The sequence below is a fragment of the Oryzias latipes genome, chromosome 12, assembly GCF_002234675.1.
Source record: "Oryzias latipes chromosome 12, ASM223467v1".
NCBI classification, from domain to species: domain Eukaryota; kingdom Metazoa; phylum Chordata; class Actinopteri; order Beloniformes; family Adrianichthyidae; genus Oryzias; species Oryzias latipes.
Genome location: NC_019870.2, coordinates 8,554,488 through 8,569,714, shown reverse-complemented (window position 1 = coordinate 8,569,714; position 15,227 = coordinate 8,554,488). Strand labels below are relative to the sequence as shown.

Below are 15,227 nucleotides of genomic sequence, written 5' to 3'. Positions count from 1 at the left end.
GAAGTAAAATAAGAAGGAATATCGTGGCATGTTTCTTAATCCATTATGTTAGATACTTTGCCTTAAGGCTCTGTCTTCTGTGAGTCTTATCTTAATTATTTCTAATAATCATGTTTTGAAGTAGATTGAAGGAAGGGCACATGTGACAAAGATCCCCCTCCTTAAAGCCCTCCCCCAAAAGAGGAGAAAAGCGAGGAAAAACAGCCGACATAAATAAAAGTGGCAGCCCCTCGGGTATTTCACTCTCCCTAAATAACCTGGGAGTGTGATGGAGTCACTAATTACCCCTCCTACAGAAGACATGGGTAAGGCAAGTCACACTCAAAATTAGCCCACAAGGGGCTGTGAGTGTCACCGGCCATCATAAGGAAATAACAATACAGATCCATACATCGCGAATCATCACGCTTGACTTCCAGCAGCGCAGACGGGAAGTAGAAGTGATAAATACGAATCAGGCCACAGAATCGGAGTGACTAGAACATACTACTAACCACAGCCTGTCAAACAGACTGTCACAGAGTGACCAAATGAATCAGAGAGGATGTCAACATGGCAGATCCTCAAGGACTGATAACACGCTGTTGAAATGCAGAGGAAAAGAAACATTTTGAAAGACACAAACAAACACCGTTCCCACGAGTTGGAGCAGCATTAATGCAACAACACTGCTTCCTTTTAACAATGGCTAATGAGAGTGAGGAAAATCAAACAGACATAAAACATAAGTATCCCCTTCAGCCAATGTGAATAGGCCTTAATTACAATCTCTTTTCAATTGTTTTGAGTATGTGTTTCTCTGCTGCTTTTCTTCTGTTATCTCCAGCTCTGCACCGTTTCCTTTTCTGTATTCATGCATTTCAAAATAACTGCATTCTTCTATTTGCCTCTTTATCCTGAGGAGCAGTACATGGTTTCTCCTTGCAACAATGTAGGGAACAATTACAGCGTCTTACTCCTTGTCTTTCTGTTTGTGTATCTCTCGTCTCTTCAGGAGCCCACGCCGTCTTCAGCCATGAGAGTATGTGTCACTGAGAGGAGCGCCGACAAAAGAAACAGAGAGAAAGTACTAAAATCCAAACGGAGAGAGCGCAGACCGAAAGAAAAGTTCCACAAAAAGAGCCTGTAACTGTGAAGCACTCAGGATCATCAGTATATTTCGGACCACATGATTTCCTGAGGGCACGGAGGTCAAGGGGTGTGGAAAAATAGAAGTTGATGAACCAAAAGATGGGCACGTGGAAAACCCAAACTGTATTTGCGTTTGACTTTTCTGGCCTCATTAAAAGTCAGCTCCCATGAGTGCTGGTGAAAAATGGTTTTAAGAGATAAAAGTGCACTTTTTTAAAAGTGTGGGCATAAAGATTTTAAGACCATCTAATGCTGCATACATTTATTTTTGTACAAGTTAAGCGAAAGACCCATAATTCACCCAGAAGTTATCACTGGTACATCTAATTTGTACAGTTTGTGAATCTCTCAGATGGATTGTTATATTCTTTGACCTGTGCATACTGTTGTCCTTGATGGAGAACATTAGTAACTCTAAATGACTGTGAAGAATAAGTTGAGGAATTACATGGATTTCTTGTAATTGTTTGATCTATTATTTTTTTTTTAAATGTTTAAGGTTATGGAGAGATGACCTTCTTTACCAATGTACTAGCAAAACATCTGTAATCTGCCTGAAAACTCTGTGGATGTTGGGGGATTGAAAGAAACTGTAGACATGGTGAGCAAAGAGCCCAACCACATGCTTACAGGCCAGTCCAATGGCAAGAGCACTTTGGCAGACAAGCTGCCGGGGACAATGACCGTGCGCTCTGTGCTCCTAAACCGAGACTCTCCAGATATTGAGAGCCGCCTAAAACGCCGCCGTAACCGTACCCACCAGGTTCGCTTTAAAGACCTGGAGGACGGCAGCAGTAGCAGTGGAAACAGTGCAACAGGGGACAACAATGGCCATCAAAGGCCAGCCACAGACTGTGATAGCCCGCATCCTCTGCGCAAACATGGCAGCAGAACCCCTCAGCCGTGGACTGACTGTCTGCATACAGGGGATCAAACCGCACAGAGCTCTGTGGTGGGCGCTGTGCGTGGGGACATGGCGAGCACATTAGAAGTGGTTGCAGCATTTTTAGCAAGAGCCCCTCCTCATCCATTAACACCTGGTCCTACACGACGATGTTGGGCGCCGCCACAGAATAACTCTCTGACTTTGCCAATGACACGTAAGCCCAGTTCGAGCACCAGCACAGCCATTCAGACATCCCCATGCCTGAAAAAGCCCCAGTCTATTTCTTCCACCCATACCCGTAGCCAAAGCATTGGGGACTCAGTTGGCGTTGATGGGGATGATGAACATGACTCTCAAGACGAGTACCTCATGCACAACCATGTGTTGCTGCCTGGGTCCAAAGAACAGAACAGACCTGCAGGAACTGGGGATCGAACTGTTATAGAACGAAGATCCAAAGTATCAAGGACAGAGAGTAAGTCAGCGGTTGGGGTGGTAAAAACCTCAAGACACAGCTGTCCACCTTCTGTCATTCATAACAATGAGCCACGCCACTGTTCTTCTGTATCCAGTCGAGACAGTGGGAAGCGTCAAGGGAGCACCACTCCATCTGTGGTCAGAAGAAGAAAGCGACTGAGTCGGACAACGAGTGATCCTGGCAAAGAAGTTCACTATTGTACCACTCCCACTCAGACTGAAAGCCCCAGCCCATCCCCTCTGCCTTCAACCATCAAACTCTGCACCACTCAAGTTCAAACCGAAAGCCCGTCCTCACCTTCAAACTCGAAGCACTGCACCACTCCAAGTCAAACTGAGAGTCAGCGACTGCCTCCATCTCCAAGTGATGAAGAACGCACAGCCCAGCTTCAAACTACTGTTTCTTCCCCAGCAAATCCTCCAAACACTGACCAATGTCCCAATCAGACACATGGAAATCCTGCCAGCGTCTCGCCTCTGGATCAAAAACCATCCTCACCACAGAAACAACCTTGCAGTTCCCTTTCTACTACCCAGCTAACAGTAAAGTCAGGTTCAGTACAAATGAAATCTGACAGCCATGTTTCTACACCAGTGACTCAAAACCCTCCCATCACACATGTTACTACTGTGCCTTATTGTGCTTCTTCCTCACCTTTAAGTGCAACAATACAAACTCCTGAAGACTGCACAAAGCCACCTTGGTCCTCTCCTTCCAAATCAGTTTACACTAACCCCTCTACATTCAGTACTCAACCCAGTCCTTCCTCCATCTCTACTGTTCCCCAACAGCCTGTACCCTATTTTACCATTGTGTCCCCACCAACAATCCCCTTAACAGCTATTGTCTGCACAAACATTTCATCAAACCCACCTGCAGGCCCCATGAAAAACTGTTCCTCTGCTAAGGCAAGCTTAAAGTCTCCATCACCCTTAACCCTGTCTGCCCCTACTCCAACAATAACTCCCAGTATACCTCCTAGTGATCCCACTAAATATTCTACCACCGCCTCAAGCGTAACAGATCGGCCACCATCTCATGCCACACCAACAAACCTTACACCCTGCACATTTGTGACTCAAACTGCCCTGTCTTGCACATCAATATCATATTACACCACCACCCATCCATCTGGTCCCTATGTACCTCCATTTAACCCAACATCCTCTTCTTATGCTACAGTCATACAAACTGTATCTCACTGTAACATTCCATGCCAAACTCTACAGAACAACCCCTCTGCTGGGGCTAGCACTGGCCTGACCCCCTACTCCTCCCCAGTCCCAAAACTAAAATGCACTTCTCCACCTCCCCTTGTGAAAACCTATGTCTCCACCCTACAGAATGCTCAATCTTGTGCTACACCAACCAAAGCAGTTCCTTTGTACTCCTCTACATTTCGTGCTGCGCCACCATACACACCACCATCTCAGGCTCCTCGTGCTCAGGACAAGAGGGGCATTCGACTTCCACCTCCTCCTCCACCACCTCCACCCTACACACCCAGAAAATCTGGAAATGAGCCATTGGGTACTGCGGTCCGAACACCCATGCTCAGGGCAGAGAGCAAGGCCAGTGACAAAGACAAAGAAAGGGAAAATAAGAAAAAGGAGGATGTGAAATGTACAAACTCACCAAAGCTTTGTGAGAGAGCCAACTCTCTGAAGCACAGAGCTCAAACTCCGCCAGTTGCTGTGATGAAGGGAGAGAGGCGCTCTTCTTCTTCCTCCCCTGCCAAGGCCTGTTTTAAGTCCAGCTGTCTAAGCTCAGCCCAAGCTCAGCTTGGAGTACTACACAAAATGCTCTGCTCAGGAGCCAGCGCCAGGCCAAACACACCCAATAGCCAAAACACTCTCCCCTCAAACCAGCAGGGTTGTTCAGGAGCCAGGGGCTGCTCTGTCTCCAGGGAACGGCCTACAGCCGGGCCATTGAGTCCCACCCAAGCTGACACTCTGAAACAGGTCCAGGAGATTCTGGGAGGCTTGATGTCAGGGGCCAGGTGTAAACTGGACCCATCAAGGGTGACGGAAAAACTATTGAGTCCCAATGGACCTCTGCATGACATACGCAGCCTGCAAAACCAGCTTCAAAGCCTAGAAGGCGTCCTGGAGACAAGCCAGAACACAATTAAGGTCCTGCTGGATGTTATTCAAGACCTTGAAAAGAAGGAAGCAGAGAGAGATGGGTGAGTAGGCAGCCATTTTTACTAAATTGTAGTGAATACAGTTCCAACCCCAAACAAACCAAAATGACCCCAACCATCTGCACTAAATTGCATCAGACAAGTTGTTCCAAACTCAAGGTGTTCAATTTTAATCATGCTTTAGATAGAAGAAAATAAACTCCCCACAATTTAAATGGATAGAAATGTTATAATGATGAGAATACAGCCATCTAACTGGAGTATTTCTCTTTGTGTTATGCACAGGTTAGTGTTGGAGGCATTACTAGTTGACTGAAAAGTGTCTTACAGCTCAGAATTAGAGTTTGAAGGGGGCTTGTTTGGTTTAAATGAACACTGAAAGCCCTGGGCCAAAAGACGAGCCATCCCACATTTAAAAGCCGTAAATTTGAAATGACTTGGACCCTCAGGCAAATGGAGCTGTAAACTGGGCCTGTTTGCCGAGGGCCAAGTGTAGAGTGCAGAGCCATCTGGTAATCTTTAACCTTTAGACTCTTTTTAGCCCCATAAATAGATGGAATGAAACAAGAGAAGAAGACAGTGAAATGTGAAAATCTGATGTTTTGAAGAATTGGAAAGTGAATTTCAGCATGTAGGCTGTAATTGCCTGCTGTTTTATTTGAAGGCAGTTAAGTTGTCTATACAGGGGAGCTGGCACATTCCACCTAAATGAGTGATAGACGTAATATTGAGATGGAAGCGTGGCTCTCTCCAATAGTGGAGTATAGGCAGATTATCCTTTAACAAAAAAGCCAATATCCGCTGTAATAACCGTCTAGAATCTTCTGTTGTGAGTTGTATAGAAAGATAGATATTGTGCCTCAGCCTTAATGTGGTGCATCTCCTCTTTTTTTAGCCAGTCTTTATTTAGTAAGTATTATAAATCTAAAGGTATCTGTACTTAACACATTGAAAATACGGTTAAAATTTAAATACAAATGGAGACAGGAACTCTGTGCTCAACTGTACGAAGTCTCCTATCTGTCCCCTTGATCCACTAAAGAATTTATGTCATGTTAGACCATAGAGGAGTTGGGTTGCACCCACTTTGCTGCAGCTCTCTCCTCAAGCGTGAGGGCAGATTACATGGATTTACAGAAATCAGCAGTTTGGACTGTGTTGGTAGTTGCCGATGCTTCATGCCTCGTAGTTTAAACCTTTTACCATTCCCATCACGTCTTTAATTAATCTTCCTATGTTGTAAGCTCCTTAGAAATTTGCCTTATCACACCAAAATAGTACATATACAGAAAAAGATGGGGGGTCTATGAATCCATGGAAGGGTCTGATAAATATTTGTGCTAAGAAACTTGGCGAGTTCCTACTTAACAGGCATGTGAACATGTGACCCAGCAGCCTTCTGTCTCATGAAATGACACATCTTGTATGCTCCAGGATTAGAATTCAGCCATTGGTCTTATGTACGCAGGCCTGACTTTCACCTCATAAGCATGTATTTTATGCCTGGGGTGACACAGTGACTCATGCTTTACATAACAGGCCGAGCCCGTTTGAGGAGAGGAGGGGTATCGTTCATTAAAAAATGATCAGGGCTGATTCCAGGGAGATTAGTGTATTTGCAAGAATGCCTCTGATTTAACAAGATAACTTAACACATGTCTGTCTCATAAACACACACACGGTAGTCATGCCTCCTCTACCCCTGATATGTCATTTGTGCTTCTCAACAGAAGACATTCATATAGGACCGGACAGGACATTGAGAACTGTGGGACCTGCAGGGACTGTGCCTGCATCATCTACAGGTATGTTGAAGCGTGCATGTGTGAATTTCTGCTTTTTGTTGCCTGGTTTTTCCCCATGAACGCCAAGAGAACAGGGCTTTTCTCAGTGCACAGTTAAGTGCAGCGCTCTGTCGTTTCGAATCTCATCAAGTTGAGGTTCAGTGTTGTGGTTTGCAAAGATTGTCAGTCTGCTCTGTGTGACAGCACAAGCAGCTGCAGCATTTTTCATCTTGGCCGCTGTTTGCCTGCAAACCAGTGCTAGTTTGGTTAATGAGCACTCTCTTAGGAGATGGCGTCAGACTTTTCATGCACATTATCACGTCTTTTAATGTAATGAAACAATCCGCCTTATTGTGAGAAGTTGGAACACTTTGGAAAATATAAATACAATTCAAATCATAATTCAAAACAATTGAATATACAGTCAGGACCATAAGTATTTGGACAGAGACACATTCTTTCTAATTTAGCTTCTGTACAACACTGTATGTTTCACGTGCAATAATAAAGTAGAAAAATGTGAGAAATAACTTTTAAACCTTTAACTAGTGACTGGATTAGGTTTGAAAGGAGCATCTTAAACACCCACCCCAGTGAAAATTATGTTGTTGTTTTTTTAACATATTCTTGTGGCATTTTTCTCATGATGGAGGACATATATAATGAAAATTTGGCTTAAAATTGCATTTCCAAGTATTTCCTTATTCCAAATCACGGTGAATCAGGAGCAGACAAAAAAGGTAGTTGCAAAAATCTTGTGGCAGTGACATAGGTGATACAATCATTGGGCCACAAGCCCCCTACTCCATTCTGATGCATCAACTTGCAGAGATATAGATCCATGCACGCCTTTTTTTTCCTCATCTGAGCTGCCATCTGGTTCAAAACTATACATCTGGATAGCTACAACATTACTCACCATTTTTGTTGCACCAGTAATGTTAGCTTTGGGTTGTGAGGAACTGTAAGCTAGCAGGAGAGAGTGTAAACAAATGGATGAATAAAAATAAGGACAGGCTTAGGCTACTCCATCGCAACAGTTCTTTCCACAACTCATAGGCAAATTTCTGACAATTACTGTCACTCTGCAGAAACTATGTCCTAGAAAGTGACATACTTTATTGCATTTTGACTAAAAATGGCATTATCATGATTAAAAAACCACTGGGAATGCTTTTAAAATAACTCAAAAGATTTTCTGAGTGGGTCTTTAAAAAGGGAGGGTCTTTTAGAAGCAAAGATGCACAGATGTTATGTTTGGTTAATCAAATGACAACAACCCTATTTGTGCCTGAATTTGACCCGAAATATCAACACACATTTTTATTCAAACCAAGTTAACACGGTTAAAAACAGATGTAAAGATTTTATGAACCATTTAGGTCTTTTTTTTCTGAGGTGAATAGTTCACCGGGTCTCCAGCTTTGACCCGGTGAACTGACCTCCAGAAAGTTAATGATGATGATGACATTTGAGTTCTGAGAGGGATATTGTGCCTGAAATGTGGCAAAAAGTTGATTGAAAAATCACCAAACTGTAGCAGTGCCTGTGGGTTAGTGTTAGCTGCTTTTGGGGCACCTCTTTTTAATATTTTTCCCTAACTTGTCCTGTCCAACAGCTGAGCAGACAGATGAGAGCTGAAAGCCTCTTGTGTTGGACATATTTTACTGTTACAATAGGGGTTATGAAACATTTCAGACACTAGGTGTATACTTAAATAAACCCCTTTTGTAATTTAGGCTAAACAGTCTTTTGTTGGACCGGACGGAAAAGAAAAGAAGGGAAGAGGAGAGAGGGATGCCCAGGGGAGGGGGGGAGTAGTAGGAAGGTGATTAAAGAGGGGGGGGGGGGGGTAGAACCGTGAAGCAGCATAAGGAAACAAGTTGCTGGATGTTTACAATCGTTACAGTCAGGTTTATAAGTAATATAAATCCAAAAAGGGGGCGGGGCCTGTCCACACACGCACCCAAATGCCACAAACGTACCTGTGGGTTCAAGCCCACACACAAAACATATCAACATGTTCACATCACAATAAAACTGATGTTCACACACGCAGACTTATGCATTCGGACCAACACGTGAAAAATTTCATTTAATCACTCAAACTATTTGCGCAAGTGGGTCTTTATGTACTTCTAAAGTGGGTGATGGAATGTAAAAAGAAGGATGGAGAGTACCCAGCCATCCCCACACCAAGACCCCCGCCGTGGCAGTAGCGGCAGCCAGGACCCCCGCAAAACCCCCACGGCAGCAGATACAGCAGTGTTTTTCAATCAGGGTGCCACAGCACACTAGTGTGCCATGGGAGATGGTCAGGTGTGCCGTGGGAATTTACCCATTTTCAGTGATCTAAAAACATTTACCATCACCAGGATATCAGCTCTGTGTTCATCCGAACAGGCCCTAAAAAAACACTGAGTATTTAGGAATATGAAAGATCATAAAATACTTGTTTATTTGATTCTATTAAAGACGTTTTGATAAGAATGACGGTACCGCGATTTAGCCGCAGCTTCAGCTCTATTTTAGGAAAGTCCCGCCCGTTCAAGCGGCTCTGCCAATCATTCTTGGAGGCTTATCAGTCTGACCAATCAGAGTGGTTAAAGTCTTCACTTCCTCGTTCTGATTTGTGGATTTGTACTCCAGGGCCACCCTGGAGTTGTGGACCCCCTATGAACAGATAAAAAACACAAGTCTATTTGCTTTCCAATTAAAATTGTAACTCATCATTCATATTTTTATAAAGACTTTTCACCATACAGTTAAGGCAAACAAATGACTTTTTGATTTCTGTGAACTCAGAAACATAGTTCTCCAGTTATGTCATAAATCAGAGGAAGCAGAACTCAATTAACAAGCCAAGACACACAGTCAGTCTGCTTAATTGTGGAACTGAGCAGAAAAATGTGGCCTTCAAACACTGAAGACAAATAGTTTACCTTCTGACTAATTTATCCCTGATGTTTCCCAAAGCGAACAAATCTTAGACCTCAACCCCATTACAATTAAGCATTATAGCTCAACTGCAGTCACTGCGAACCACATAAGTGATTTGGTCAAAGTATCTTAATCTGTTTATGCTCAGTAATTTATTTATGCTGTGTGTGCAAATCTCCTCGATCAAGACAGACGAGAGAACAGAAAAGACAGCGGGGGAGGGCAGGAAGAAGGGTTTCTGAGGATAAGAGAGTGTGGATAAAAGGGCTAAATAAATAAATAAATGAATAAAAGAGCTCTGAGGGGAGAGATCTGAGATTTAGAAATGGAACATGAGAAAGAGAGAGCACAGAGGGAAGAGGCCCGAGCAGAAAATGATTCATTCAGAAACTAAACACGGCTTCATCTTGAGAGATTAGAATTTTAATGCTCAGGAATGTCAGAGTGAAGCAGCCATGGTTCCTCTTCTTGAAGAAAGGGAATAGTTAGCGTTGCGTGTTTTTCCTGTATCATCCTGTGTTTTCTCCAGTTCCCCTTACAACAGAAAAGGTTAAAGCAGACATTTAGTCGTTGGGTTGCCCTTTAAAATGTCTCTTACTGCGATGGATTTGTAAGGTGTTTTATGGAATCCAAAAATTTTCCTTAATGAAAGCTGTGAAATTCAGGACAAAAAATCATGTTTCTAGTGTTTTTCACATGTTCTTGTGGCATTTCCTCATTATGGAGGACAATTACAAATCATGGTGAATTCAGAAACATGCTTCATATGTTAATTGTCCCGAGGTGTGAATGCGAGTGTGTATGGGTGTGGACCTGCGACAGACTGGCGACCTGTCCAGGGTGTACCCTGCCTTCGCCCACAAGTTGCCAGACTCCGGCAGCCCCGTGACCCTGAAGGGGAATAAACCAGCTTCAGAAGATGAATGAATTTGGAAAGCAACAAGATTATTCTTATGTTCAGTTCCTGATATCTTGGTTGGTCTCAGTTGACCTGACAAAGAAAAACAATGAGCTTTTGTTGTTGTTCCACTTCTGTCAGCCACAAAAATGGGTTGTGGTCTAAATTTTGATCTATAGTATGTTTAAGGAGAAGAAAACTGGTATCTTATGGGCTGCATCTATTGACTATGACTGATAGTGCATGAAAAATTCAGAGGAAATTTGTAAATCTGCTGCAGTTTTGGTTGAAATCACAGAACTGTTGTTGGAATGTGATCGAAATTAACTTAAGCAAGCCTTTACCTGGAGTAAACCTTTTTTACAGTGGAGCAGTGAGAGCTAGATTACACATGCTCCTAGGACTTAGCTCTTAGGAACTCTTCACTGTTCACGCAGTTAACATAATCCGACAGATTCTATTTGTTTAAGCATCTTTTAAATAATATTTACAGTAGATTCCTCTGAATAAAGTTATATTTATTGCAAAAGTATTGTCTGTCAGTAAAAAGGTTTGGTACTTGTGAAAAGTTTTGTGTGTAAAAAAATTCTGTGCTCGTTGAAAAAAATTGTCCGTCCGTAAAAAGGTTTTGTACTTTTGCAGGATATTTGTGCATCTATTTCATAACTTTAGAGTTTATAAAAATGCTTTGTTTGTGTGTGAAACATCATTGGTCTATACTAGCACATGCGTTGATCAACAATGACTAAACCACATTTTTTTGGTTTTTGATGAATCAACCAATCAGCAGCACTCCCCCAATCGGTGTGCTACTTGGAACAGCAGATGAAATGCATGTTGACCAAGTGAGGAGAAAGAAAAAAGTTCTTCGTTCTACATCAAGACGGACACAAATGAACAATACTTTTGCAATGCATCCAACTTTCTACCACTGAAATGTAAATTAAATCAAATCAACAGTTTTACAAATCTCACAACCTTTAAAACAACAAAAATACATAAGTTTAAGCAGCTTTTACAGAACTTTTTGCCTTAGAAAAAACCTAAAAGGTTTTACTGAACATCCCTTGTTAGTGATAAATTGCGGTATCTAGCTTATATTTTCATCATAAACAGTGATATAATTAAACACCAATTAATGCTATTAGGTGGAATGTTGCCTTCCACTTAATAATCATTTTCAACAAAGAAAAACACGCAGCACTGGACATGCAACTTCTCACCACAAAGCCTTCATCTATCTATCCACCTGTCATTCTATTTATCTATCTAACTATCTATCTATCAGTCTGTCTACATTATCTGGTGTCAAACTACGAAAAGCTTGTTTGACATTGACAAGTTCATCTGTCAAAATCACATAAACACGTTCACACGTCTTTAAGAAGTTCGGCTTTAGTAAAACAGACACAACATCTTAGTTTTTCCAAAGAAAATGTCGATGTTTCTGACATTTTTCTGGTCAATTGGGAACCTATCGCTCAGTCATATTACACACTAATGTATTTATATTCTACGTGAATGACATTTTCTTCTGTTTCTCATGCGAAGAGAAGCTCTGGTGTCTGAGCTTCAAGTTGTTTCAAATATAAAAGAGAGTCTTTGACAGCGGAGAAGAAAAAGGTGAAGATAAGTTGCAGGCTGAAAATGAATGAGTGATAGAAAAGCCTTTGAATCTGACAAGGCTGATCCCATCAATTAAAAAGCTGTCTCAAATCTCAGTCCTCTGAGAAAAAGCTCTGCTCAGCACACTGCGCACTGTCCCTGTATTTGGTAATCCTAAAAGGGGGTTTATGCAGGAAAAAAATGGATTTTTACTATTCTGTGCATTTTAGTGTTTGGCCAGTAAACCGCCATTAGATTTGATTTAGTTAATCTAATCCCACTGAGATTTACTAAGGTCAAGTCATCTGTGATGCAGAGAACTCCTTAGATCTGATGAAATGCATATACATCCTGGTGGAAATGTGTTCAGCTGCAGAAATTAAACTTTATCTAGGTCTAATATGAGGTCTAATATGAAAAGAAATAGCAGCCTTTGTGAAAAATGTGCCCGAAAACCAGTTCACACAGGTGGATGATTCATAATTAATCTCAGCCTATCAGAGTCTTTACTGTCACTGTATATTTGCAAACAGTTTATATGGCTTGCCAGTTTTCTCTGGCTTCAAATCAAAAACTTTGAATTCTCATTTGCACTCTTCTATTTATTTTCATTCAAGCAGATGTCATTTTTTTCACTGAAGTCTCCTTGGGAGAAGGTAAATCTAACCTAAACGCATCGTTCAATTATGTTTCAATAAAAAAAGATTTAGTTTAATGTTCTAAACATTGTTTTTAATTGTTAAAATTGTGATTATGGAAACATTGTCATAATCAATATCAGTAATTTTCTCTGTTTTGAAGAGAACTTTTTATCCATAAAGGACGGTGCCATACGTGGCTTCTGTAATGACCCTAATTTGCCTTAATAAATCCACTTTTTAGAAAAAATGAGAAAAACTTTTAATGATTTGGGTCTTAGTTTAACTTCTACAATGGGGTTACACTGGGATTGAACAGGAAGACACACTTTACCAGATTGTTGCATGTTTCTTCACATCTGTTTTTTATCTAAGCATCTAAAACCTCATGTTTTGGTCCTGTCTTTGAAGCTAACCTCCAAGAATTAAATGTTGCAGTTCGTCAAATGACCAGTCGAGGCTGGTTTAGCATAGAAACAATTTTTCCATTGACTGTTAAAAAGTCTAACTTTACACCAAATAGGAAATTAATTACAGCCTAAATACAACACATTTAAAATAGTTTCCCTTACACCATGAAAGTGCCCAGGACAATAAAGGGAACCATCATTGAAAAGTCTATTTTCAAATTGATGTCATATACAATGTGCTTCGAACTATAAGATGAGACAAAAGAGTCAAAGATTAGTCTGTACGTCAGTCAGACTTTATTAATGCCTTCACTGTAACTCCAGAACTTATTCATATCACGTTAAACGTTAACCGCATTAGAAGCGTTAGCCATTTTAGCCTATTTACAACACCTGTAACTCCCAACCTTGTTTGCAACACATAAAAAAACAGACTCATTCCACTAAAACAAAAGTTACTGTGACAACGCTAACTCCCAATCTCATTGGTAACAATGAGCTTTGCAGGATAGAGGCACCATGCCACAAGTCACTTATGCAAAGCTGGATGCCATGAAGTAAAGGCCAAGATGCCTGCTCACTGCTGTGCGTACAATTTTACAAACAGAGCTGGGGGAAAAAAAAGGATCTGAGTTTTTACAAGTAAGTTATCACTATTTTGACAGCATTATAAAATGTATGGCTTGACTGGCCAGCTTATCTGCTTGAGTTTCTATGTACCGGTAAATATTTTTTTTAAAAAGCTGCATGCCTTGTTGTAGAAATAAAAAAAAGACGCATGTCAAAGTATACTTTGTCTTACCTTGAAATCTTTAACGATTACAGTCAGGACTACAAATATTTGGACAGAGACACATTCTTTCTAATTTTTTTTCTGTACATTACCACAGTGAATTTTAAATTAAACAACTCAGATGCCATTGAAGTGCGGACTTTCAGCTTTTATGTCATGGGTTGAACAAAAAGATTGGATAAAAATTTGAAAAACGTAAATTTTTAAGATTTTGCTGTGAACGGACAACATGCGGTCAAAGGAGCTCTCCATGCAGGTGAAAGGAGCCATCATTAAGCTGAGAAAACAGAAAAAAACATGCCAGAAAATGCTACAGTATTAGGAGTGGCAAAATCAACAGTGTGGTACATCCTGAGAAAGAAAGAAAGCACTGGTGAACTCAGCAGCACAAAAAGACCTGGATGTCCATTAGCTGGACGTCCACTAGCATGGCTGCTAGTGGCACTGGGACACTAGTGTTCATTGATGACGTGACACAGAACAGAAGCATCCCAATGAATTCAGAGGTGTTCAGAGACGGACTGTCTGCGCAGATCCATGTGAATGCAGCCAAACTGATTGGACGGCGTTTCATAATACAGATGGACAACGACCCAAAAGATACAGACATAGCAACTCAGGAGTTTATTAAAGCAAAGAAGTGGAATATTCTTGAATGGCCAAGTCAGTCACCTGATCTTAACCCAATTGAGCAGCATTTCACTTGTTGAAGACTAAACTTCAGACAGAAAGGCCCACGACCAAACAGCAACTGAAGGCCGCTGCAGTAAAGGCCTGGTAGAGCATTCAGAAGGAGAAAACCCAGAATCTGGTGATGTCCATGAGTTCAAGACTTCAGGCTGTCATTGCCAACCAAGGGTTTTCAACCAAATATTAGTAATGACCATTTGGTTTTCAGTTATTTCATTTTTCCAATTACCTACAAGCCCATGAAATGAAGGGATTGTGTTTAAAAAATGCTTTAGTTTTTCACATTTTTATGCAATGTTTTTGTTCAACCCATGGAATAAAAGCTGAAAGTCTGCACTTCAATGGCATCTGAGTTGCTTTATTTATAATTCACTGTGGTAATGTACAGAAACTAAATTAGAAAGAATGTGTCTCTGTCCAAATATTTATGGTCCTGACTGTATGTTAGCCTTGAAAAAATAAATTTAAACAGGTTATTTATATATAGTTCTGAAAGTACTGACACAACTTTCTAAATCCCACATAACACACTATCTAAAATTATGGAAAACATTTATATGTATAGTATTCCACTGTATATGTCATCTTATGCTAAAAATGTATTTACTTCATTCAAATGTTTGCAATCCAAGCTTTTTCATCTAAAATAAAATATGCTAATGATACGTCTTACATGCAAATTTAGATACTAATGACTACAGAGTGACATTTTAAACATTCTGTATTGGGGCGCGACTTAATACGCACTTCATTTGTTCTTCCTGATAAAACTGGGGGAATAATGCAAGAAGCGTCTGATGTTATTTATCCAGAACTGGTGTCACACTAAGT

General features: G+C 41.0%; 1 protein-coding gene across 3 annotated transcripts in view; it reads left to right on the top strand.

Annotated features, from left to right (window-relative positions):
* The window catches only part of LOC105355203 (mucin-5AC), a 62,561-nt gene that overhangs the window by 20,469 nt on the left and 26,865 nt on the right, over positions 1 to 15,227 (top strand). For 2 of the 3 annotated variants that reach the window (XM_023960793.1, XM_023960792.1), the window contains exons 2-3: positions 995 to 4,680; positions 6,369 to 6,443. In XM_023960793.1, coding sequence (XP_023816561.1) covers positions 1,730 to 4,680; positions 6,369 to 6,443 — 3,026 coding nt within the window. In that variant the 5' untranslated portion in view covers positions 995 to 1,729. The remainder of the gene's footprint in view (positions 1 to 994; positions 4,681 to 6,368; positions 6,444 to 15,227) is intronic. The other variant, XM_023960794.1, reaches the window with a different exon arrangement.